This window comes from Diabrotica virgifera, chromosome 4 (assembly GCF_917563875.1).
Source record: "Diabrotica virgifera virgifera chromosome 4, PGI_DIABVI_V3a".
Taxonomy (NCBI): Eukaryota; Metazoa; Arthropoda; class Insecta; order Coleoptera; family Chrysomelidae; genus Diabrotica; species Diabrotica virgifera.
Window position 1 is genome coordinate 173,605,349 of NC_065446.1, and position 26,735 is coordinate 173,632,083.

The 26,735-nt window shown below is 33.2% G+C and overlaps 1 protein-coding gene across 3 annotated transcripts in view; it reads left to right on the forward strand.

The window, feature by feature from the left end:
* The window catches only part of LOC114330372 (protein C-ets-1-like), a 683,925-nt gene that overhangs the window by 463,399 nt on the left and 193,791 nt on the right, over positions 1-26,735 (forward strand). For all 3 annotated transcript variants that reach the window (XM_050649794.1, XM_050649793.1, XM_050649792.1), the window contains 2 exons: positions 4,851-5,051; positions 7,732-7,920. In XM_050649794.1, the coding sequence (XP_050505751.1) occupies positions 4,851-5,051; positions 7,732-7,920 (390 nt within the window). The remainder of the gene's footprint in view (positions 1-4,850; positions 5,052-7,731; positions 7,921-26,735) is intronic.

A 26,735-nucleotide genomic window follows, 5' to 3' on the forward strand; every position in this document is an offset into this window, starting at 1 on the left:
GGCCCTCAAGGAGATGAATTGATATGAGAGTGGAGAAGGCGACGTAATGCTGAATTGGTGACATTGTATGGTACTGAAAACATCAAACATAATATAAAAGCTAAGATAAGATGGGCAGGTCATGTATGTAGTACGATCAGCGGAACACAGAGTGTTAAAGACAGTGTTTTTGAGAGACGGTAGAAGATCAGTAAGCCGTTCCAGAAAAATATGGAATGATGATGACAAATCGAAGTATCCTGAATTAGTAAAGGCTACTTGTAGAATTATTTGCATATTTGAAACAACGATGTGAACAATTTTATTTCGTTTTAAAATTCGTGCAGTTCAAATAGTGGGAGAAAAATTTAATACCTTTTTTTACACTTTTTAAATAATTGGTTAATTGCGGCTCGCGAAAAATTTCAAATTTTGAAAAATGGCTCGGACTATCGAGGATCTTGACCACCCCTGATATATTACATACATACATTAAAAATACATACTAATATTAAACACTATTACTAAATGCTTATACTAAACCACTAATTGATATTAAAATATTTTTTTTTCAGCGCTAAGATCTAAACCCGATTCAACCTCTCGGAGGTTTAGGCCTTCTTTGTGATTTTTTTTGCTTTTTTGTGCTATTTTTTTTTAAATATTAATTTTCATATTTTTTAAATGGTTATAAACAATTTTTTTTTTCAGCGCTAAGATCTAAACCCGATTCAACCTCTCGGAGGTTTAGACCTTCTTTGTGATTTTTTTTTGCTTTTTTGTGCTATTTTTTTTTAAATATTAATTTTCATATTTTTTAAATGGTTATAAACAATTTTATACAAATTTATATTTCGTGTACATAAAATGGAATTTAAATTGGTGGGGAGAGTAACTCCTACTGTTTGTAGATTCTTATATAACTGTTGATTCAGCATCTGGAAGTTTGCGCAATCGAAAATCACATGCTCTAATGTACCCAACTCCCCGCAAGTGCAGTTTTGAGAAGTGGCCAACCCTAGTTTATTTTTGTGAACTGGATATAAACCATGTTTGTTCCTTGCTCTATTTAAGGTTTTAATGAAGTGCCGATTTGTAATGTTAAACCACGGTTTTCTATAAATTTTTGGTTGGATATCATGAAATCGTATACCTTTAAGAGAGATATTATATTCCAGTTGCCATTGCTCCATTTGTTTTTTCTTAAACCATTGTCGTAGATCAGTGACTGGCATTAATGGTTCTTCTATCGTTTCCCCTGTTGTAGTAGCATCCTTGGCAAGTCTATCCACTATTTCATTTCCGTTAATTCCATAATGAGCCTTAATCCAAAAAAGAAATTTGTTTACCTGTATTCGTAAGTAACTGGATTGTTTCTAAAATTTTTATAATTACTACTGATCAAGTGCTTGATAATTTAGTTTTTACTATTGTGTCTACCGAACTTTTGCTATCTGTTAATATAATAAACTTATTCTTGTGATGGATATTAATATACCTCAAAACTTGAAGAATTGCGATGAGCTCAGCAGTATAACTAGACGTTTGATTTGAAAGTTTAAATTTTTTGGATAGATTTTCATTTGAATGGTAAAAGGCGCATCCAGTAGACTCAGCGAATTTGGATCCATCTGTATAAATACAATCGGACTCCGGCCATCTTTTCAGAATTGTTTGCTCAACAAACGTATTTATGTTAAATTGATTAACATGTGGTTCAATATTAAGATAATAATAAGGAATTTGTAGTTCTAATAGGTTATAATCACAATTATAAAAGGGAAGGATGTCATTTCTGTAAACCTCTCTATTAAATTGGATTAATAGCTGATAACTGCTTATTACTTTGGGATGAATTTTACGTCGCCAGAAGGGACTATCTATTTTTGAATTGAGGTTTTGTATTTTCTCAGATCTTTTCTGTGCTAGGAGTTTTTATATAAAAACATCACACAAAAATTGCCGACTAAGGTGCAAAGGAGGCTCTGCTGCTTCGATTTCTAAAATATGTGTTGGTGTGCTTTGTATACATCCAAGACAAAGTCGTAAACACTTATTTTTTATTTTTTCCAATATCTCCAATTAAGTTAAATTTGCATTTCCATATGAAATACAGCCATAGTCAATCACTGAACGTATTAGTGCTCTATAGAAGATTAGTGATATATTTGGATCGGCTCCCCCCACTTTGTGTGGCTAAAAGCTCTTAGTACATTTATTGCGTTTTCACATTTTTTTGACAAATGATGAATATGTTCTTTCCAAGAGAGCTTTTGATTTAAAATTATGCCAAGGTATTTAACAGATGTTTTATATGGGAATGTGAAAGGTCCTATATTAATTGGGTTTGGCGGCTGATAACGTCTTCTCGTAAATGAACACATGACTGGTTTATCTTGAGAGATGCTGAATCCATTTCTTTGTGACCATTCGGCAATTCTTTCTGTGGCGTTTTCTAATGCATTGATTGAAGCTTCGATCGACTTCTTTTCCGTATAAATGCAAAAGTCGTCAGCGTACTGAAGTATTCTAGTTTCTTCGGCAATAGAACTAGTAACATCAGCAGTGTACAGCAAAAACAATAATGGACTTAAAATACTTCCTTGAGGCAATCCAATTGATGTTGATTTTGGCGTACCTATCACTCCATTTATATTTAAATACACTTTTCTATCACGGTATAACTTCATTAAGTTCGCAATAACCCCTTCTGGAATTCCTATGGCGTAATTTATCTGTCAATATGTCTAGATTAACTACATCATATTATGCTCCCTTAATGTCTAAAAATAGGCAGGAGATTGAGTTGTTACGAGTAAATGCTAATTGTACATCAGTAACAAATGATGTAACTTCTTGAGTTGAACGTCCTCTTCTGAATGCATATTGGACTGCTGATAATAATTGATTTTTCTCCAGCCAGTGTTCTGACCTGTTTTTAATAAGTCGTTCGTACGTTTTCATTATACAAGACCCCAATGCAATAGGTCTGTAGGAGTCTGCAGAATCTCTAGGTTTATTAGGTTTAAGAATAGGTACTATTAAATATTTTTTCCAATCGTCTGGTATGTTCGACTTGTTTGTATATATACTGTTATAAATGCCTAATAAGCGTTGCTTAGTTATAACTGGAATCTCAGCAATCATTGGGTAATGGATGTTGTCTATTCCGGGAGACGTATTATTTCTTTTCTTACAAGCTTGTTGTAATTCGTTCATTGTGAAAGGTTTATTTAGCATGTGATCATTTGTATAATAATTTTTGAACTCTCTTGGTTTTTCGTTAACCCAATTCGGACAGATTTTACTATGAAAATATTCTGTCCAGTCTCCCCACTCTATTTGATGTCTATTTGCTTGTTTCCTGTTTTTGAATATGTTTAATTTAGCCCAAACATCTTTCATTGGAGTACTTTTGTTCAAACTTTCACAATGTGATTTCCAACTAGCTTTTTTTGCTTCATTTGTAATTCTTTTAACGATCGCATCTTGATTTTGATACTTATTAAGATTATCCAAATTTGGATTCTCTTTATATTTACTAAATAACTGCTTGCGTTTCGTTACTGCATCTTGGCAGTCATTATTCCACCATGGTTTGCATTTTTCCCAAGTATTTCGTTTATTTGCACTCTTTTTTGGTATAGCTACGGTAGCTGCTTCGTTCATATCTTCTAATAATTTGTCATAACTATCGTCAATAACATTCAATGATTTTTCATATAACAAAGTGCTAAATTTTCTCCAGTCTGCCTTGTTAATTTTCCATATTTTATGACTTTTTGTTGGTGGTGGCGTTCCTCTAAGTTGACATCTCATGAGTATTGGCAAATGGTTAGAGCCATGGGGATCTTGAAGTACCTCCCACTGAAATAATTGACTGATATTTTGAGAGCATATAGTAATATCAATAGCACTTTTTCTTTGGCCTGGTCTAGTAACAAGGGTTGGTTCCCCTGTGTTTAAAAATACAAGATTTAATGAGTTTATTGCTTCTAACAGGTTTCTTCCTTCAAAATCTTCTAGATCTGATCCAAAAGCCGGATGATTATGTACTTTAGAAAGGAACTACAACGTTAAAGAACTACAACGTTAAAGGTGGGGTTTTCGTATTTGGGGGCCCATTGAACATATGAAACAATAAAATGTTTAACGTTGTAATTGATTTAAGCCCCCTTTTCTGGACCTAATCAATAGCTTATAAAGCAAATAAGTCAAATAAATGTAGAATTTCTTCTGTTTCGATTACAAAAATTGACTGCCGTTCTAACACGGGACGAGTCAATGCATTTGGGGCCTATTTTCAGTCGAACACTGCAAAATTGAAGAGCTTATTCTAAACCTACTAATTCACAATGTTCCACTATAAAAAGCTACATATTCGATATTTTTATCATCAAACCTACTATCAGGTTTTAATGCTTTTTCTAAATAATTCCTACTGTTAATAATTTCAAATTAGTCGAGAAATTAAACATATTACGGATATCCGACCATCTTAATGTTCCAACATTTTTGCCATCAGTATTCTACTGGCATTTTCCGCTCATTATCTTCCAATTAAAGGAAAAATATTGCTATTCATAATATTTATGATAATTGCCGAATTGACGCTTATACAACATCTCGATGGAAAAGGCCGAAATTTTAGATTTTCCGACCATAATAAAATTTGTCCGTCACGGGTATTCGCTCAGCAATCCACGAAGTTATAGCTTGCTGTTTGCTGTTTTCGATTCCTTGGGTAAATGGATGGTAAACTAATAGTTTTCTTATTAGCTCTCATGTCTTACTTGTCAATCTTAACTATAGAAAAACTCTTATCATTCTGAATTTGTTACTGAATCTGATTTGTTTTCTTTTTGTTTCAGATCCACGCCAGTGGAGTGAAAATCACGTAGCCCATTGGTTACAATGGGCTGCTAAAGAATTTTCTTTAGACTGTATACCCTTAAATCAATTTAGGATGAAGGGTAAAGATATTTGTGCGATGGGAAAAGATGCGTTTTCCGCAAGGGCTCCTGCGTTTGTTGGAGATATCTTATGGGAACATCTAGAGCTACTTCAAAAAGGTAAATGTTTTCATAATTATTGGTAATGTATATAAATTCCTTAATTAATAACTCACACCTAATAGCTTAAATAAAGGAAACTGTCATGGAAAGGCCGTGTAAACAAAAGGTTATATAAACGTAATCAGCTACGGATCATTTTCTATGGAGTCACGAGTAGTGATGACACGAAACAATTTATAGTAACTCAAGGCAGATGTTATACATCTTTTGTTTAACAAGTCTTCAATGTATGTTTCTGATCTATCCATTATTTTTTGTGTCTCAATAATTAAATTTCCATCGTCATTTTTGATAGACAGTGTGTATTGTTAACACAGGTCAATACTAGCAACTCTCGTGATAAGCATTGAGCAAACTAATGTTGATTAACTATATAAGAATTAAGCACTGTCCATCACGGCATACGTAACACATTAAGTAAATATGTAGCTGCAACAAAACATGTTATTTTCGTCTTCGTCGAAGCAAATAACTTTTGAAATAATAATGTTGCTGCATATCAAGGTAATATGCGACAATATTGTTGGTAATTTATGTTTAGTTGATTGATACAACATCGATAAGTATAAGTTTAGTATTTTTATGCAATCCACAATAGGATGATTACTTAATGATACCATTAATATATTTGGACAGGATACCGTCAACAAAATTTCTTTTCAAACATGTAATATCTTAAACAGGAAAGTTAATAGTCCAGGAGCCAAAGATTTTCACCTCGCAATTTTTACAGAATGGATCAATTTGCTTAATAATTTGAGGATAAGTAGTGGGATAGTCCATGGATCAAAATCTATATGATGCCGATGGGCGCTTTCCATCTCGGGGGTGGAAATTTTTTATTATATTTTGACCGCAAAGTTAATAAAAACATTCATTCTAAGCAAACAATGTTCTATACATTTTTTTGATAAAATTAATAGTTTTTGATTTATTCGCTATCGAAAGTGTTAGAATTAAGTGTTAGATTTTAATGAAATTTTGGGAATAGCCTCTATATATCTCCTGATTCAAAGTCTAGCATATGCCGATGTGTGCTTTTATCTTGGGGGTGGAAAATTTTTTGGTTAAAATTACCACGGAATTCGCTAGATAACCTAATTCTAAGCAAACACTGTTCTATATATTTTTTTGAAAACTCAATACTTTTTGAGTTATTCGTGGTTGAAAATTGGCCATTTTCATTGAAACATCGGTTTTTTGCGAATACCTTAAAAACTATGCATCTGACTAAAAAATCTATATCAACATTTTTGTAGGTTATAAAAAACAAAGAGATACTTGCCTTCATAAATCTTCTAGTTATAATACAAAAAGAGATATTGTAAGTGAAAATAGTTTGTTTTTTGGTACATTTTCAAAATGGTGTGTTCAACTTGAAATAACAGAGAAACGGTCGATTTTAGGTGTAGAATGCTACTAATACCTTTTGTAGCGCTTGAAAAGACCTTTAAAATGAGCTACATTAAAAGTTCATTACATTAAAACTAAGCGAGATATGCTGCAAACAAAATTGATTACTAATGTATTTTAAGAAAAAATGAAAAGTAATTTTAACCCCCATCCACCAAAATGTAAACGCATCGTTTTCCTTCTACGGTTCCTTTTATTGTAGTGTTATTTTTATGTTCAATAAAGGTGGACATGTTTAAAATGAATGGTTTTTGAAAAAAAGATCACATTGTAGAGCACATTTTTAAATTTTCTTAAAAATCTTCCTTTTTCTCCTTGTAACTTGAAAATGATAAGAGATACAGTAATGAAAAATAAAAAGGAAATTTTTATCTGAAAAAACCCTACATTTTTGTGTGGTATCTTTTTTTCATAGCTCTTATCATTTTTGAGTTACATGGAGAAAAAGGAAGATTTTTAAGAAAATTTAAAAATCTATAATTTCATCTTATTTTTTTCAAAAACCATTCATTTATAACCAGTCCAACCTTTTGAACATAGAAATAACGCTATAATAAAAAGTATTGTAGAAAGAAAACAATGTATTTAAATTCTGATGGATGAGGGGTTAAATATACTTCTCATTTCTTCTTAAAATACATTAATCATCAACTTTTTTGCAGAATATCTCGCTTAGTTTGAATATAATCGACATTTAGTATCGCTCATTTTAAAGGCCTTTTCAAGCACTATAAAAGTTATTACATAGCATCATTATACACCTAAAATTGACCGTTTCTCTGTTATTTCAAGTTGAATGCACCGATTTGAGCATGCAGCAAAAAAACAAACTTTTCTTACCTACCATATCCCTGTTTGTATTTTAACTAAAAGATTTATGAAGGAACGAATCTCTTTGTTTTTTTTTATAACTTACAGAAATATTTTATATAGTTTTTTTGTTAGATGCATAGTTTCTAAGGTTATTGCTTAATATTATGTTCTCTAGCCTCTTCCGTGGCTATTTTAACCAAAACATTTTTCACCCCCGAGAAGGGGTGGAAACCACCCCCAAGATAAAAGCGCACATCGGCATAGGGTAGACTTTGTTTCTTGAGCTATTCCCTACTTACTGTGAAAATATCAAGTAAATCAATGTAGTAGGATGGAATTCGGAGCCAAATACCCTCATTGACTGCCCTAATAATATTTACGAAAAAAATGATATTTACTCTTATTTTAATTGTCTAAAAGTTGTGACCAGCTAACATTTTTTTATTTTCAGATGTTGAAAAAGAACGAGCTCTCCATAGCCTCTATGAACCAATTTGTGTTCCAGAACTGACGTATATTGATTACACTCAAACTCCGACTGCTCTATCTCCGACAGAAGATAGGAAACCAATTACTGTTAATCCTCCTCCACCTCAGAATAATAACACACCTCCAAACAATAATAATTTCCTTCATGAAGGTAAGTAATATCAATTTTACTTTACATTACAGTGTACATTTTTTTTGACATCAATTTTATTGCAATCTATTTTATAAAAAATAATAAACAATACATATGAGTGTGACACAGTCAGTATTCACCCAGTGGTGAATACCTAAAAGAGTACAATAATGATTAAATTAGTACAGTTATTAATAAATTAATTGAATTAATTTGAATAGTACAATAGTAATAAGTGGGAATCATTAGTTAGTGTTGAGGTCAAGAGTGTCTGTTCTTTTTAGTCTTCTGTTCTGTAGGGGTGTCAGGAGATTGGTGACCAATATGTTTGGGTGAACCTGTAGTCTATTGTGGTACTTGGAGCACAGAAACAATTTCTTCTTTGACGGTTTGACATCTCCATACGTCCAGATTCCAGATGTGTTTCAGTATACATTTGTAGACCAGAAGTTTATTGTCTAGACTTAGGCGTGATTTTTGATTCATGAACCAGTACATCTTTCTATAAACGAGTCCCAGTTGCAGTCGTTTGTTCCAAATATGCGTTTGCCATGTTAGGCGGCTGTGTAGGTAAATCCCCAAGTATTTGACGTCACTTCTTATTGGCAGTGGTGTGTTGTTAAAGGTTACAGCTGGATTGATCCCCTTCCTTAGTGTAAACGTAATGTGTGTTGACTTGGAGCTATTAACTTTTGACTCTCCACAGTTTAAACCATATTTTAAGTCTATTTAAGTGACTTTGTAGTATCTGTGAAGCTAGGGTCGGATTTTCGTGGCAAGCCATTAGGGCAGTGTCATCAGCATATGTTGCAATTGTACAGTGTACATTACATTAAAATATTCGAAAAATTAGCAAATTAATTATATTGTTGTTATAAACGATTCAGCTGTAACAGCTCATGCTCTCCTAACACGTCTGTTACTCCTTTCTGCGTACTCCTGCTTGACGTGTTTGGTGGTCTGCTAATTATTTTGCTAATTTAGAATTTTAAATGTTTCCAGAGTACGTTGTAGACTGTTATCGAGGTAGCAAATTCTTTGATTTCTTCAATTTTTTAAAGCTGCAGTTTATTGCTGTTAGCTGTTCCATGCTCGAAACTAATTTTCGTATTGTTGCGTTGACGTATAGACTCGCCAATTTGAAATTTTATATTTTTTTTTTTGATTTTGATATGAATAGGAATTTAATAGGAACTGTGTCTTCCTTATTATTCTTATTCTAATTCTTCATATTTGGTGATTAAAACCATCTCAAACTATGCTTTGTCGTTTTGGCATCAATCGGTACCCCTCTAGGCTTTCCTTAATTTTATCCTATTTTGTCACTCCACTCAGCCATCTAATCATTCTCATTTCCTTCACAAGCATGTGTTTTTCATCTTTCAATTCATCAATTTCATGTTTCACTGGATTCTTTCTCTCACACAACATACAACTCGCTTCCTTCCTCATCATCCATTCAACCTTAATTCTACTGCATGCTGCATCTCCATCTATTTCCCCATTACTCTGTAATATCGTTCCTAGGTACTTAAAACTATGTATTACTTTTCACAATCATTTCACCATCCAAAAACATCATTTTATTTGTAGTAACTCCATCTTTATATGAACATTCCAAAAATACTGTATTTTTGTCCTATTAAGTTTTAAACTTTTTTCCTCAAGAGCTTGTCTCTACTGTTCAAGTTTTTGTTCTAAGTAGCTTTCACTGTTTCCTACAAATACTCCATCAACAGCATGTATATTAAGTACCAGAGAATATTACCTTGTAGTTTCGCTTTAGTCTGATCCAAAACTAATGAAAATTAATAAGGACTAAGCACCCAGCCTTAGTGCAATCCTACTTTCACATGAAGTTTATCAGTCTCTCCCACATCTGTTTTAACACTAGTTGTTACTCCCTTATACATATATCTCTTACAATCTTCACATACTTACTGGAACTCCTGTCTTATTGAACGCCCCCCAATCTCTCTAGGAACGAAAAGTATCATAATGTTTTCACAAGATCAATAAATACCATATGAGAGTTTGTTTTATTTATTTTTTTATTTTCCATCAGCTGCCTTATAATGAAAATTTAATCTGTTGTTGATTTGCCCCGCATAACTCCAAATTGATTATCGGATATTTCGGTTTCTTCACTTATCCGTCTATCAATTACTTTCTTCCTCTATCCTTACTGTAAGGACTGTATCATTGCTTTATATGTCTATGTATTGTTGCCATGCCCCTTTATTAGGAGGCATATACTTTGTATGGAATACTAATAATGATCGTTATCATTCTTCTAAATAAGTGACAAAAGACTCATAATTAATTTCGTTGATTAAGCACTATCTAAAGACAAAGTATATATTAATCTCCCATGATTTACCTAAACTATTAATTTGTTAGCACACGCAATGTTTTATTCTCCATTTTGTCACGCTTTTAACCAACCAACCAACGATTTGAATTTCATAAATATCGCAAAAGTGCACGAAACAAAAGATGAGTATCTCTTCCATCATCATCATATGTATATGTATATACGAAGTTATTAAACGAAATTTTGCAATTAAAAATTGTCGGTTACGGCTTGGCGATTCCGAAAGTTTTGCCGTTACTTAATCCAGGTTAATATGTTAGTACTTTACTTAAACGTGTATTTGTCTGGCTTTGGTAATGAATAATGGAGTGCAGCCAAGCATTTTCCGTGTTTTTTGAAGATTTTGCAATACGATTTTCTCAAGTGGAGAATTTATAATGACGGACGGCAACTTTAACTGAGGATTCTGAAGTTTTAATTGCCGCTTGTTTTTATATTTTGTTTTATAATTAAATTAATATAAACAAATAAAGATGTAGATGTCTACATACTATATTGTGATTACGTAAGACTCAAACTTTTACGTTCAATAGGTAATTCATGTAGAGTTGGTCACGTTTATAATTGTTTTTTATTTACTAAAATTTTATTAAACTGAGTTTCTACCTTCTTACTCCAAAGTTTAATATATCATTCAACTTTGTCTCTCTTTATATATCTGGAAATACATCAAATAAAAACTGCCGGACAGAATAAAAAATTATAATTAAGAAATTAGAACGAAGAAATCTGCGATAGAAGATAATATAAACTAGTGGATCAAATTCAGCAATGAAAAATAGGTAGACATGATGTAATCAACATATATTATTATAGAAAGATAGAAACCAAATCTAAAAGAATAACAAGCGACTGAGTGGCATTTTTTGCTCAATTTTTGCGCTGAACTTTGAATATTATTGAATTTATCCATATAAGTTTTAATTCATATTTTTTGTGTGATTGTGAAATATTTTCATGTTTTTTTCGTAAGCTTGTGATTGATTTCATTGACATCATAACGAAGATCTAACTGAATTTTATTAATGTTGGTTTTTATTGGTAGTTAGCTTAAAATTTGTGCCATACAATTTTTATTAAGAAACTTAATTGCATTATAGGTTTTTTCTGTTTTTATGCGATTTCAAGGTATGTCACGCGTTGTTGGTCAGTGTTTCTTCTTTTATTGCTATGTTTTGTAAGGATTTCTGTAATTATTAGTGAATATATAATTGGGCTCCCCATTTGAATTACAAATCCACCAGACAATCAAACCGAATGCAATGAAATTTATTTTGTTTGCCCAATTAAGGAACAAGTTTGTGTTGTTTTTGCTAGATGAAAATAAAGGGATAAGGCAATTCGGTTAGAATTTTGTATGTCATATTGTAGTTATGTTGATTATAGTTACTTTCGAGTATTCGTTACAAATTGTTACTTTTGTATAAAGTAATCATTTACTTACAGTATTCGTTACTTTGATTACTATGATTACTTTTGTATTTGAGTACCGGTAATCATATCGAGAATCGTATTTCTCAGTAGGTAGGTATTTTGTATAGGTATTCCGATACAACAACGACCTTCACCGATCAGTTTAAGGGATAAAAATGATTTGATTACTATGATTGCTTTTGTTACTTTTGTATTTGAGTACCGGTAATCATATCGAGAATCGTATTTCTCAGTAGGTAGGTATTTTGTAATTACACCCTTAAAATTCTTCATACCGATAACGATATTCGATAACACTCCCACAAAATGCCGGTCCCGTCCGTTACTCGCTGTGATACGATTGGTACGAAGTAACGAAGTAATCAGAGTAATCAAAGTAATCAAAGTAACGATTTGCCTCTCTGTATAGTAATCGTTACTTTCGGTATTCGTAAGTAACGAGTACTTTGTAACGAATAGATACTTTTTCAACATCACTGTCAATATCCCAATTTTGTTTCAGACGTTTCTTGCGACTAGCTGTTAGGTCGCTTCTATCTAGCCAAGATCTCCGATCCTTTTAAGATTGCCTCTTTAGCAAAAAAATCTGCTTTCAGGTTACCAGAAATACCAATATGTCCCTTTACCCAGACGAAAGTTACAGAAGTCTGTTTTTCCAGTAGCTTTAGTTGGTTTTCTAAAATTTTGACGACAAGTCTATTTTTATATAAATGTTTACGTGAGTTTTCTAGAGCTAATAACGAAGACCTTGAATCTGACATAATTACAACTTGCTTGTTAGAATTTTTTTTGTTGACAGCCCATTCTAGAGCTTGATAAATCGCGAACATTTCTGCAGAGTGTATGGAGCATTGTTTATCTAACTTGAACATCAAGGATTCTTGGTGATCCATGGATTTTAGCCATTGTCAAAATGCTCATATGACACGGTGCATTGTTCTGATGAAAAACGATTTTTTTCTTTGGCAGACAAGGTCTTTTTTCACTATTTTTTTCTTTCAGCTGGTATAAAAGATTAGAGTAATATTCGGAATTTATCGTTTTACCACTCTGCAAGTACGGCATGTCTTCAGGTTAAGGGTTAAGTACAAAAGTTTTTTTGTACCCAAAAATAACGTTTTCACTCTTCCACAAGCCGTGGCAGTCGAAGAATTTTGATGATTTATCGAAAGGCTTATGACCGTGGATAAGTAGAGTAGCCCACAAGAACACCCATTAAAAAAAAAGAATGTGTGTGTCAGTGGCGACGCATGACTTTTTCTAAAGTGTTACCAAAACCGGATGCAAAAAATATTATTTAAAAAAATGAAGATATGGCTAAATGTATATATAGCTTCAATAATATCATTTTGTATATCACTTGAAACTCTCGAAAACACAGTTGATGTTTCTAGATGTTGTCAAAATTTTTTATCTTTTTTGGCAATTAATGTTAACAATTCCCTGTAATCGCCTCGATTGCCAGAGTCATCGCCCTCAAAATGACCACGAAACGCTAATTCTTGTTTGGCCAAAGAACATACGGTATCTATTATAAGTGTGCTAAGGATATACCTATCTATTTTTTTAACAAACTCATTATGTTTATGGTAGGGGAGCCCAAGCGGGGATTTTTGCAGTTACTCTAGCGCGTCAGATTATCATATGGGGAGAAACCTGGTACCCTGCATATGTCTCTACCATATATTGGCTCTTAACACAGGGGGAGTTCGTTAAGGGGGGCCCGAAAAAAAAATCTATCCTTAAAAAAACTCGAAATTGTCAGATTAAGATAAGGTAAGTTAAGTACATAAATATATGCAAAGAAGTGTATATTTCAAAAATCTGACGATTTGAGCCGGGCGTAAGGAAATGGGCGAGTCCCAAAGTTTCACAAGAAAAAAGCGAATATTTCGCGAAATGAATGACAGATCGGAAAACTAAAAAATATGTGCTCAATATTTTTTAAAAATCTATCGAATGATACCAAACACGACTTCCCACGGAGAGGGGTAAATTTAATATTTTAAATACGAATCCCGCGATATTTCGCGAAATGAACATCAGATCGAAAAACTGTAAAATACACTTATTTAATATGTATTTTTAAAAAATCTATCGAATGGCACCAAACACGACCCCCCACGGAGGTGGGGTGGGGGGTTACTTTAAAATCTTAAATAGGAGCCCCCATTTTTTATTGCAGATTTGGATTTCTTACGAAAAAATAAGTAACTTTTATTCGAAACATTTTTTCGAATTATGAATAGATGGTGTTATAATCGGAAAAAACGATTGTTGGAAATGGAAAATTAAATTAAAAAATGGCAAGCGCCCACTAAAATGGAAAATGTTACTTAACTTTTTTTGGTTTTAGGACCTACTCTTCACAACCCAATAGGTCACCAAAGCGCTCGAGTGACTGCACATTTAGCAAACTTTGCTCCCCTACCATTAACAATATTTGCTTTAAAAGCTTGGTTAAGAGAACTTTTGATTCTTGTTTTGACAAACTTAATCAAATTGGGTATACACATCGGTATATCTTACATGTAGGTAACGGAGAAATTTCATGTCTACTTTTTAAAACTCTATAACTATTTAAGTCGTGAACCTGGTCCACCCATTTTTTCTGTAGAAACCAGAGGACATGGCCAACAATACAGTCTATTTTAATGCAACCACAAAACCAAGGATTTTCACTGTACAAATTTAAAATATCGAACTACTTTTTTTGATTCCTTTTTTAAATTGTTTAAAATAGGTCTATCATTTTCAATAATCTCATTTTTTTCTTCAAAATTATACAAGGAGAATTACTTTTCAAGTAGTTAATCGATTACGCAGCGACACTCATCCATGGTTAACTGCACGCACACTTTTTATAGGTACTGTAACCAAATTTAAATCTGGTAACAGGGCTACTGATATACACAGCGCGCTTACGCCGTCGCACCTTCAAAATTTTCAGACACTAGCCGGTCCCGAGCGACAGTGAGGATGTAACCATTGTAACCACAAATGAAACTGGTAACAGAGTATAATAAAGTGCAACTGAGTCACATAAACTCGCCAATATTTTCGTGTGTCTACGAGTAGTTGGCTATTTACTAAATTAGGTACTATTAACACATAATATAATAATATATTTCTATTGGTAAAAATATAGGTAAATGGAATTATTCATCGTCATAAAATATTTATTTGCAAGATTTTTAACTGTTACCAATGGTAACAGTGGTTACATGGACGCTTCGCCAGTGTTGTGTGTACTTTGTACGCTCGTAAGAAGTTATACTTCTATTATATAATTTCAACGAAATAAATATACTTAACAGTTACAATATAACAAATTTACAATAATTATTACCAAAAATTAACCAAAACTTAACAATGCCAAAATTTAAAAAAAAAAAGAATATTAATCGTCCGGGATTTGAACCCGCGATCTCTCGATCTCTGGTCCAATGCTCTACCAACCAGGCCATCAAGGTGCCCTTTATTGACGTTTCGGATATACATAATTACGCATCACGGTGACAAGTGAAATATAAAAATAGATATTTTATTATTTTACGCCCAAGGAAGACACATCCAAAGACACAAAAATTATAATAAATAATACATTTACTAAAAAACACTAATATATTATTTTAATGGCTTATTTGCGCCGATACATAATTTGAAAGATTAGCAACGAACTACATACTGTCTGACTGTCTGTTTGCGCATGCGCCAGTCAATTATAGAATTTCACTCTCGATCTTAAAGAAGTATAACTTCAATAAATCTGAACATCATGCTTCTGAAGATGAGATAAGTGTTACGTAGCCAGTAAACAATGTCACTAATATTCTATGTCTCCAACTTTATCTATGTCCCATACGCTACAACTACATTTTTGAAGATTGAAGGAAATGGCACCTGAAAAACAAGAAAAAATGTTTAATAGTATCTCAAGTGTTAATGGTCATATTTAATAACTTAATACTTCTTTAATAACACTAAACTCATATATTACATATCTATGGAAAAGTAATCAAACCAAAGTTGATGTATAGTATATCTAAATGCTTGTTCAAAATAAAACACTGTGATAATTACAACATGATAACACTTTATTTTTTTCTAAAATTATCACAAAGCTTCTTATCGAATATTTCACTCGCCCACACTGCATGCAGTGTTTTTGTTAAAATTAGAGATATGTAACAACTTTTATCTCTAGGTATATTAACTCGAGGTTAAAATGTTGCTGTAGGATGAATACAGGACTCATTACGTTCTAGGCAGTGTTTTGGCTTGAAATTAAATGCTATATTTATATGGGCTTAAACATTTAAAAAAATTACATTTTACGTTTATTTTGACGTTTCCACTCTCACTACGGATATCGTTTTTCAAAATAATCTGACTACGAAGATTTGATCTACTATTGCTCGTCCAGGTCTAAATTAACTTTGATATTCACCCAGCATTTTTGCTCGGAGTATGGGCTCAGACGTGTGTAAATTATGTTAGAGAATACCTTAAAAAACTACAACGTTAAAGAGATTGTGCCCTTTCTTGTATAGTCATCATCATCATCAATGGCGTTACAACTCTTCGTGAGTCTTTGCCGCGTTTACTATGGCCTTCCATGACTGTCGGTCTTGTGCCATTAATTCCCATTCTCTCTCTCTCTCATTTTCTGCAGATCTTCTTTGACTGCATCTTTCCACCTTTTTCTAGGCCGTCCTACAGACTTTCTTTCATCTGGCCTTTCCCAGAACGCATTGTTTATAAGGCGATTGTCGTTACTGCTTATCACATGCCCTGCCAATCTGAATCTATTGCCCTTTATATATCTGACTAGATTTTTCTTTCCGAATAGAAACTTTAACTCGTTATTGTATGTGCGCCTCCATTCGTTTGTCACGCTGTCTCTGCAAGGGCCATATATCATTCGAAGGATTTTACGTTCCCACACCAGCAATTTATTTACATATCTTTTTGTTAGCGTCCATGTTTCGCTTCCATACGTGACAGCTGGTCGTATTATGGTCTTATATTTCTGAATTTTTGGACCTCGTGAAAAAAGTTTTGACTTCATTAGATGTTGCATTGTAAAGAAAGATCTGTTTCCTGCCATTATTTGCGTTTCAATTTCTCGCTCTATTTTGTTGTTTTTTGTGATTGTTGCTCCTAGATATTTAAATTCTTTAACCACTTCGACTTTGTATAGTGGGCACATCTAACCGATACTCTTTTCTTGAGAGATTTGCTCTTGCTTCCATATTCTCGTTATAATCTGGCAGATTTGATTGGCTAATCGTTCACCTCCATATTTGGAAATTGGGTAGGGATTTCATCTGTTGATATTTTGTTTGTTAGTTTTTGAACTTATTCCTTTGTTTTCCTGCAAGGTCCGTAGCTGGAACTCATTCTGCTTTAGTCCAAGGTTAGTTGTTGTCTGGAAAAGTCAGCATCATCTGCATTAGGCGTAGCATAGCATTTCATTGTTCCTTTCATCTCTTATTTTTTTTTCTAGCTCTTCTGTTTCCCTCCTTGTTTCTACATATATTTATGAGTAAATTATTTTCTTGTGCCGTTGATCTTCTATACAATTTTTCGGCTCGTCCTTGTTCCTAAAGCTTTCCAACTCTTTAAAAATGTCAGTGTCATATTTCCTTTTATTTTTCTGGTGAACATCTTTTTCGTTTCTTTTACGCTCCTTATAAGCTTTAACAGTTGTTGCTCATTTCCCAAAGATAGTTGAAATATTGAACAAAATAGGAGATGTGTGCATCTCTGTAGGACTCCCCTTATATTTCTTTTCTCTCTCCCGCTTTGAGTGCCGTTTAAAAGATCGTTATTAATGCGGATTTCTGCTGATTGGTTCTAATACAGTTCAAAAGATAGAACAGAACATTATTTTATGATCGTTTAGGAATTTGTTAGTCTGAAAAGGGTCATTTTTTAATTATTGTTAAATTACATACAGTCGGAAAAATGAAAGAATACCCATGAACGATCACATCAATCACTTATTTTGTATTTGCTGTCTTTTTCTATAACAAACGTTTGTTATTTATAGAAAAAGACAGCAAAATACAAAATAAGTGATTGATGTGATCGTTCATGGGTATTCTTTCATTTTTCCGGTTGTACTTAGTTTCATACTCACTTACCTATGGTAGGGGAGCCCAAGCGGGGATTTTTGCAGTTACTCGAGCGCGTCAGATTAGCATATGGGAGAAACCTGGTACCCTGCAGATGTACCTCTACCATATATTGGCTCTTAACACAGGGGAGTTCGTTAAGGGGGGCCCGAAAAAAAAATCTATCCTTAAAAAAACTCGAAATTGTCAGATTAAGATAAGGTAAGTTAAGTACATGCAAAAGAGTGTATATTTCAAAAATCTGACGATTTGAGCCTGGGGTAAGGAAATGGGTGAGTCCCAAAGTTTCACAAGAAAAAAGCGAATATTTCGCGAAATGAATGACAGATCGAAAAACTAAAAAATATGTTCCCAATATTTTTTAAAAATCTATCGAATGATACCAAACACGACTTCCCACGGAGAGGGGTGGGGGGTAAATTTAATATTTTAAATACGAATCCCGCGATATTTCGCGAAATGAACATCAGATCGAAAAACTGTAAAATACACTTATTCAGTATTTTTGAAAAATCTATCGAATGGTACCAAACACGACCCCCCCACGGATGTGGGGTGGGGGGTTACTTTAAAATCTTAAATAGGAGCCCTCATTTTTTATTGCAGATTTGGATTCCTTATGTAAAAATAAGTAACTTTTATTCGAAACATTTTTTAGAATTATGGATAGATGGCGTTATAATCGGAAAAAACGATTGTTGGAAATGGAAAATTAAATTAAAAAATGGCAAGCGCCCACTAAAATGGAAAACTTTACTTAACTTTTTTTTGGTTTTAGGACCTACTCTTCACAACCCAATAGGTCCCCAAAGCGCTCGAGTGACTGCACATTTAGCATACTTTGCTCCCCTACCACTATTATGTATAGTATTACTTATTTCTTATTAAAATTATTTTTCGTTAAAATTCCTTCTGTAAACCAGAATAGTGATTAAAAGTTATACAAAAAAATATTTAACAAATTAAAGTAAGTAACGTATCTCTTCTATATTCATTTATTGGGGACCCAACCCTTAAGGCTCTACTATTAAAGAGTACATATTATATGATACTTTGTAAATTATTATAAACAAATTGAAAGTATATTTACTTCAATTTTTTAAATTTCTTTTTTTTTTTAATATGAGCAGCATGCTGCACTTATTTTTTAACTAGTATGTACTAGGTTTTACTAAAATTTTTAAAGCTTTGTTGTAATCGGCTTAATTTTTTATTTAACAAAGCATTGTGGTCGAAGTAGAATATTTTCGTATTATTTATCAAAAACGTTTGACCACAGTAAGGAATGGGGAATATCTTTAATACAGACATTAGTTACTAAATGATATCTAAATTCTTTTTTTCACGAACTTTCAAACTATGAGTAATAATAATCAAAATATTTACAAAAATAGGTTTTACCACAGACTTGATAATAACATAGCTGTATTTGGAGATATGATAAATATATTTTATATAAGAGTGATAAAAAAGTGCGTCAATCGAAATACCATAAGAGTATGTTTACATGTATAATAAATCGGTATAATAATTAAATCCGTAAATAATAAAATTATTTTATTATTTTATTCACATTCTTTACTTCTTAGCACAGTGTGGCAGATTTAACTGTTTCCTATCCAGTTACAAGTTTTATAACTAATTTTTTGAACAATGCATATTTATTATTTTTAATATAAGTATGTATAAAGAGATAGTATGTACTTGAAAAAATGCGACTTCCTCAGAATTAGTTCAATGTTTAAATCAATTAAGTGGTGAGAAATTAAAAAGAATTAAAAAAGAGTTGTTAAAATAGTAAAGGACAAAGCACCAAGTAGTTAGAAGAAGTATTGGTTGACTGCGCAAGAGATGGAGTGACATTTTTTTATAGAGGCAACTATCCTCCAATGATCAAGCAAAGTAATGGATTATATAAAGAAAGAAGAACGACAAGAACTATGCTCTGGAACTTATCTGTATAAACAGTCCTCTGTAAATATTAGAATGATAATAATGGTAAACGTTCTTTATAGAGATTGAAGAATAGGAGATAGGACGAAAAACTCAGTAAGGTCTCAAAAGAATCATGACAACAACAGAACGGATTTCTTGTCAACGCTACAGACCTGTTGAATAATTTGGAATGCAAAATAGAATGCTGTTTAGTGATAAGACAATACGGGAAAGATTCTTCTTCTTCTAATATTAGGCTCATTGGCCTGTTCTTTGCCGATTTTGAGCTAGTATTCGTAGCTGTAATGCCTACTATGTTGCCATATTTTAAAGGGTCTTCCAGTTGCCTCTTGGTTTTTAATCTCTTGTTATCCGGATTCTCTCCCTGCCCATTCTCGTGACATGCCTATTCCATTTTAGTCTTCTCTATCTTTCCCAGCGTTCTATTTCTTGTATGTTATAGAGGTTTCTTATTCCCTTTCAGCCTCGTATCTTTATTTCTACATGATCTTCTACATGATTTCTGCTTTAAGATCTCCATAGCTTGATAGTTCGACTGCAAGATATTCGACTCCCGACTTCTTATTCAATTATACTACACTATGCAATTATTTCATATATCCAGTTTCTGGGTTCCCTTGGCACTACCAGGGATTTGGTCTTATCTGTTGATATCTTCATGCTGTAGTTCTTCGGCACCGATTTTAATGTCTGTGTCCTGCGCTGAGGTTATTCTCATTATCGGAGATTAAAATTGCGTCGACTGCATAGCAGAGGATTTTTATTTGTTTTTCTCCATCTTATATCCTTGTCTTGTACTTCTAATCTCTTCTATGATTTTGTTCATTGCTAAATTAAATTAACTTATTTATTTATTTTTAATTTTCTAAATTAAAAAGTAATGTAGTATGATAGAATTGATTCAAAAAATGACATAACCCAGACATCCAAAATGAAAGTTATCCTCCAGCATCAAATTGTTCTAGATGGTCCATATAATATTCAGAAAAAAGTCAAACCTTTTGGAGCGTCGGGTTTGGGGGGGAGACGGGGGAGAAGTCGGTAAATTCGTAGTTTTTTACGTTTTTCGTCAATATTTCTAAAACTATAAGGTTTAGCATGAACAACCTTCTATACAAAAATGTTCTACATTAAATTTGAAATAATAAAGGCCCTATACATAATCCTTCTAAAATGAACGGTTCCAAAGTTACGGAGGTAGTATAATATAATTGGTCCAAAAAAAGGCCTAACCCAGACATCCAAAGTAAAAGTTTTCCTCCAACACCAAATTGTTCTATATTGTCCACATATTGTTTAGTAAAAAGTTACACCATTTTGAGCGTCTGGTTTGGGGAGGAGATGGGGGAGAAGTCGGTAAATTAGTAGTTTCTTTACGTTTTTCGTCAATATTTCTAAAACTATGTTTAAGCGTAAACAATTTTCTATACAAAAACGTTCTACATAAAATTTAAAACAAAAATGATCCTATCCATAATTGTTATAAAATCAACGGTTCCAGAGTTACGGAGGGTGAAATGTGGAGATTTTCGATACTTTTTATATTTTTTGGGAAATTGATGATGATTTTGGGTGGTAAGGTTGACGTTTCTTCAAGGGCTTTTCACTAACATACCATCGGCCACTGAAATAGCAAATCGTGTTAAAGAAAATTTCTGTCAATCAGTAAAAATATTATAAATTGCCCAAGAAATATAAAAAGTATCGAAAACCTCCACTTTTCACCCTCCGTAACTCTGGAACCGTTGATTTTATAACAATTATGTATAGGACCTTTTTTGTTTTAAATTTCATGTAGAACATTTTTGTATAGCACATAGTTTACGCTAAAGCATATTTTTAGAAATATTGACGAAAAACATAATCGAACTACTAATTTACCGATTTCTCCCTCATCTCCCCCTAAACCGGACGCTCAAAATGGTGTAACTTTTTACTGAACAATATCTGGACCATATAGAACAATTTGGTGTTGGAGGAAAACTTTTACTTTTAATGTCTGGGTTAGGCCTTTTTTTGACCAATTATACTATACTACCTCCGTAACTTTCGCACCGTTCATTTTAGAAGGATTATGCATAGGGCCTTTTTTGTTTCAAATTTAATGTAGAACATTTTTGTATAGAAGGTTGTTCATGCTAAACCGCATAGTTTTAGAAATATTGACGAAGAACCTAAAAAAATACGAATTTACCGATTTCTCCCTCCTCTCCCCCCACCAAACCCGACGCTCAAAATGGTGTGACTTTTTTCTGAACATTATGTGGACCATATAGAACAATTTGGTGTTGGAGGATAACTTTCACTTTGGATGTCTAGGTTTGGATCTAGTTATACCATACTAATGGGCTCAAGCTATCAAACAGAGATTTCCGAGTTGATTTCTGCTTCAGAGGTTAGTTAATTCTCACCTTTTTTCTGGTTTTGTTTTTTGTATTAATGTATTTTATTATTTTTATCATCTTGTTCAACTGATTTTTCTCCTTTAGTAATTTATCATTTTGCAACAATGCTTTCTTGGCAGTTTGTCTGACTATGAATATGGCGTCTATTGTAGACCTGTTTTGTCGAAAGCCATCTTCTTCGCGATTCTTTATTGATTTTCTTGATATCATATGGGGACATACAGCCCAAATGGGTACCTGACCTACCCCAGCATCTGCCTTTAAGTATCTCTGTCCCTGGTTGCTCTCCTCCAGTTATCCATCCTCAATATATCTTTAGCATCGGTTCTCACCGATGCTAAAGGAAGCTAAAGTATTACGTAACGCGATTTTTGAAGATTTTTGACCCCCCCCCCACCTCTCCCCTTACGTAACGCACTGTAATAGGCATTTAACTATTACGTAACGCAATTTTTGAAGATTGTTGACCCCCTCCAACCTGCGTTACGTAATACTTGAACGGTCCCAAAGATATATTGAGGGTGGATAACTGGAGAGAGCAGTTACAGAACAAACTGTAAATTTCACAGATTTCACAAAATAAATTTTGCAATCCAGCTTTCGCAAAAAAAATGGATTTTTTCAAAATGTTGCAGGACTGAAAATAAAGCAGACAGCAAGTTGAAATTATTTTACGTCGGTTAACTACATACCACGGCGTCAGGATTTTTTAAATAAACATTAACTTTTGGACATACTCTGTCCTTTGAAATAATACTTTTTTAGCAAAAACTTTCTTTGTTCATATATTTTAACTTTGAGAATAAAAGTTTATTATTTCTAAACATATGCAATTGTTTAAACAATATTTCACAAACAATAATCAAATTAGTTTGATTTTTGTGGAATTAAAATATTAAAATACAACAGAAGATAGATTAAGAAAATAATATATTAGATCAAGATTGGTAGAAATTTTGGTGGAAATCAACTTGTGTGAATCGAACATTTTACATTTTCCCAATAGAATACATAATTTTTCATTACAATGCTAAAATATTTACCCTTAAGTACCTGTTGCTTTTAAAAGCTATTTAAAAAGTCACTACAAGTATCAACTTACTTTTGTCTCTATTCTCAAAACAATAAAAACTAAAACACCAACTTAAAAATTATTAACAACAACACATTTGTTTGTCCACAGCCGCAATATTCGATAATTTTTGACAGGTCATTGGAATGCCCAATCAGAGCAAACGTATCCGCTGTCCTGCGCGTAGCACCAAAAATTAATGTTTATTTAAAAAAATTCCTGACGCCGTGGTAGTTAACCGATTTTAATTTTACAAATTGCAAATGAAAGGTACAGTATTCTGTATTTATGCAAAAAAATAACTCAATTATATTTTATGAGTTAATTCCAAGCAATTTCTGCAAAAAAATATGAATCACCTCCCTACGTCCATGTCCATCTCAAAACAGATGCGCCCTGGACTATTACGGAATTCTTCTGATTGATTTCTATGCCCAGACATGTGAAGGCATCAACACGTTCAACGATATAGTTGTATATTGCGATATTATTTGAATTGTCAGGTATTCTTCGGTAGTTCGTTTATTTTAAGCCCTCTTTTTCGTGCTTCAGGATCAATTTCCTTGAACGTTTCCATTAGTCGTCGCTTGCTATAGTTAATCGTCTGCGTATACAGTAATTTGTACTTTTTTGGTATTTATATGGCCGTTTACATTGGTTTGTCTGATGACTGCCTCGAGAACTAGGTTGAACAGCATGGTTGATAGTGGGTCTTCCGTCTTACTCCCACTATTTATGTCAAATAGGGGAGTCAGTTCTCCATCTACTCCCACTACGGTTTTTGAACCCTGCAGCGCAATTTTTTGTACATAACAGATACATGTACAGCTGGTTCCTAAAAAAAACTGATACGACTTTTAGTAAGATTTGATTATTTTGAGCCGTATATTTGATTGGTCTGACATTATATTATATTTATTATGACAGACTGTCAAAGTCAGTTAAAATAAACAAACAACTGATTACATAATATGTTAATTCATAAATTGTAATAATTATTAAGGTCTAAATCTTTATATTATTTTGAATTTTTTCTGCATTTTATAAAGAGTGTATAAATGATAGTTTTTACATAAAATATGGTTGTTGTTATCATTTTTGGAATAAAACAAAAGACAACTCAACAAAATGTATATTAAAGCACAAATTGTAACCAAATTAAAACATAACTGGGCACTATCAGAGGCAGCAAAACATTTTAACATAAGCAGAACCACAGTTTTTCTATTAATAAAAAATGGAGGGAACAAGAAACTCTCGAAAGAAAGCGAGGGTCTGGAGGACCAAAACTATACTAAATAAATTTAGGATTGTAAAAATAAAATTAATATTTTGTAATATCTCCATCAGCAGTGATAACAGCTTGTAGTCTTCGGCCCATCTGCGTGAAAGGAACTATGAAATTGTCTTCTTCAGAGAGCTCTTCCCAAACCTTGCTTTCTTTCGAGAGTTTCTTGTTATCTGCATATTTTATTAATATTAAAAACGGTTGTTCTGCTTACCTTAAAATTGTTCGCTACGGCAGATAGTGACCAACCATCTTCTAATTTCATTACAAATCTTGATTTTAGTTCTTTGCCAGCATGCGGAGCCATTTTTTGAGGTTGACAGAATAAGTTATCTGACAAATTTTAAGATTTGGCAGTGACAGTGACAGTATGTAAATAATAAGTATTTATCCATCAAAATACACTGCTCAATTTTCTACAAAATACATTATATACATACAAAGTACATAATACTCAGGTATTGATTGATTTTAGTTCTTTGCCAGCATGTGGAGCCATTTTTTGAGGTTGAACAGAATAAGTTATCTGACAAATTTTAAGATTTGGCAGTGACAGTGAGTAGAGGACAAACTTAAAGAATGGGAAAATTACGTTACGAACTTATTCGAAGACGATAGGAGTATTTCACCACCCGATATTACTAACTGCGACGGACCCCTAATAACACGCTCTGAGGTAATAAAAGCCATACAATCATCAGAAGATGGCAGAGCGACTGGTCCTGATGAAATTCAAACTGAAATATACAAGCTTATAAATGATAGCAATGTTTTAGAGGCTATAACCTCCTTTGTCAATACCATTTATACCAGCGGACTTCCTAATGGCTGGTCTAATTCACTGTTTATAGCTCTACCTAAGAAGACAACAGCAAAACCTGTGCTGATTATAGAACCATCAGTTTGTTAAACCATTTATTGAAAATTTTTCTGAAGGTAATACATGGTCGTATATACAATAAATGCGCGGAATACCTGGATGACACACAGTTTTGTTGCCGTAACGGGTTTGGAACGAGAGAGGCATTGTTTGGAATGAACGTACTTGCTCAAATATGTCGAGATATATCTGTAGACATATACTGTTGTTTTATTGACTTCCAAAAGGCATTTGATCGTGTTAAGCACTCTTATTGATCGAAGCTCTAAAAGACGTAGGCTTGGACGGCAGAGATGTTCGAATAATTGCAAATTTATATTGGAATCAAACAACATCAGTTTTAGTAGATGGTGTGGAATCACAGGCTCTTAATATTAAAAGAGGAGTACGGCAGGGATGCCTCTTGTCACCACTGCTTTTCAACGTTTACTCCGAAAGAATTTTCAGAAAAGCTCTTTCTGAAAAACAAGAAGGAATACTTATGAACGGTGAAGTCATCAATAATTTGCGATATGCGGGCGATACAGTACTGCTAGCTTCTAGTCAAAAAGATCTGCAAACACTACTTGATAGTGTCGTTGAGAGTTGTAGGGAGGCAGGTCTGGATCTGAACATACGGAAAACCAAAATACTCGTAATAAGTAAACAGCAGCATATAAAACCGTCTATATATGTAAATATGTAATACCAAACTTGATCAAGTTGATAAAATCGTTTACCTTGGACAGCAACTAAATTGTAACGCAGAAAGTCACGGCGAAATTAGATCTAGGATAGAGCAGGCTAGAGCCGCTTTTAGAAGGATGTCCAAGGTGTTATGTAGAGACCTAAAATTGGCATTGAGGATCCGCCTACTTCGCTGCTACGTGTTCTCGGTCTTACTTTATGATGTCGAGTCCTGGACTGTGAATAAAATCGATCTAAATCGCCTTGAGGCTTTCGAAATGTGGTGCTATAGAAGAATTTTAAAAGTTTCCTGGGTGGAGACGATTCGAAACTCCACAATACTAGAACGTCTCAGCAAGACTACTGAGACCATAAAAAGTGTCAAGCAGAGAAAGCTGGAGTACTTCGGACATGTAATGAGAGGTCCCAAATATAGGTTGCTACAAAATATTATGCAAGGAAAAATAACAGACAAACGCAGTCCGGGACGAAGAAGAACCTCATGGTTGAAGAACTTTTGAGATTGGTATGGTGTTGATACAAGCATGCTATTTAGGGTGGCAGTGAATAAAATTAAGATAGCTATGATGGTAACCAACGTTCTGAAAGGACATGGTA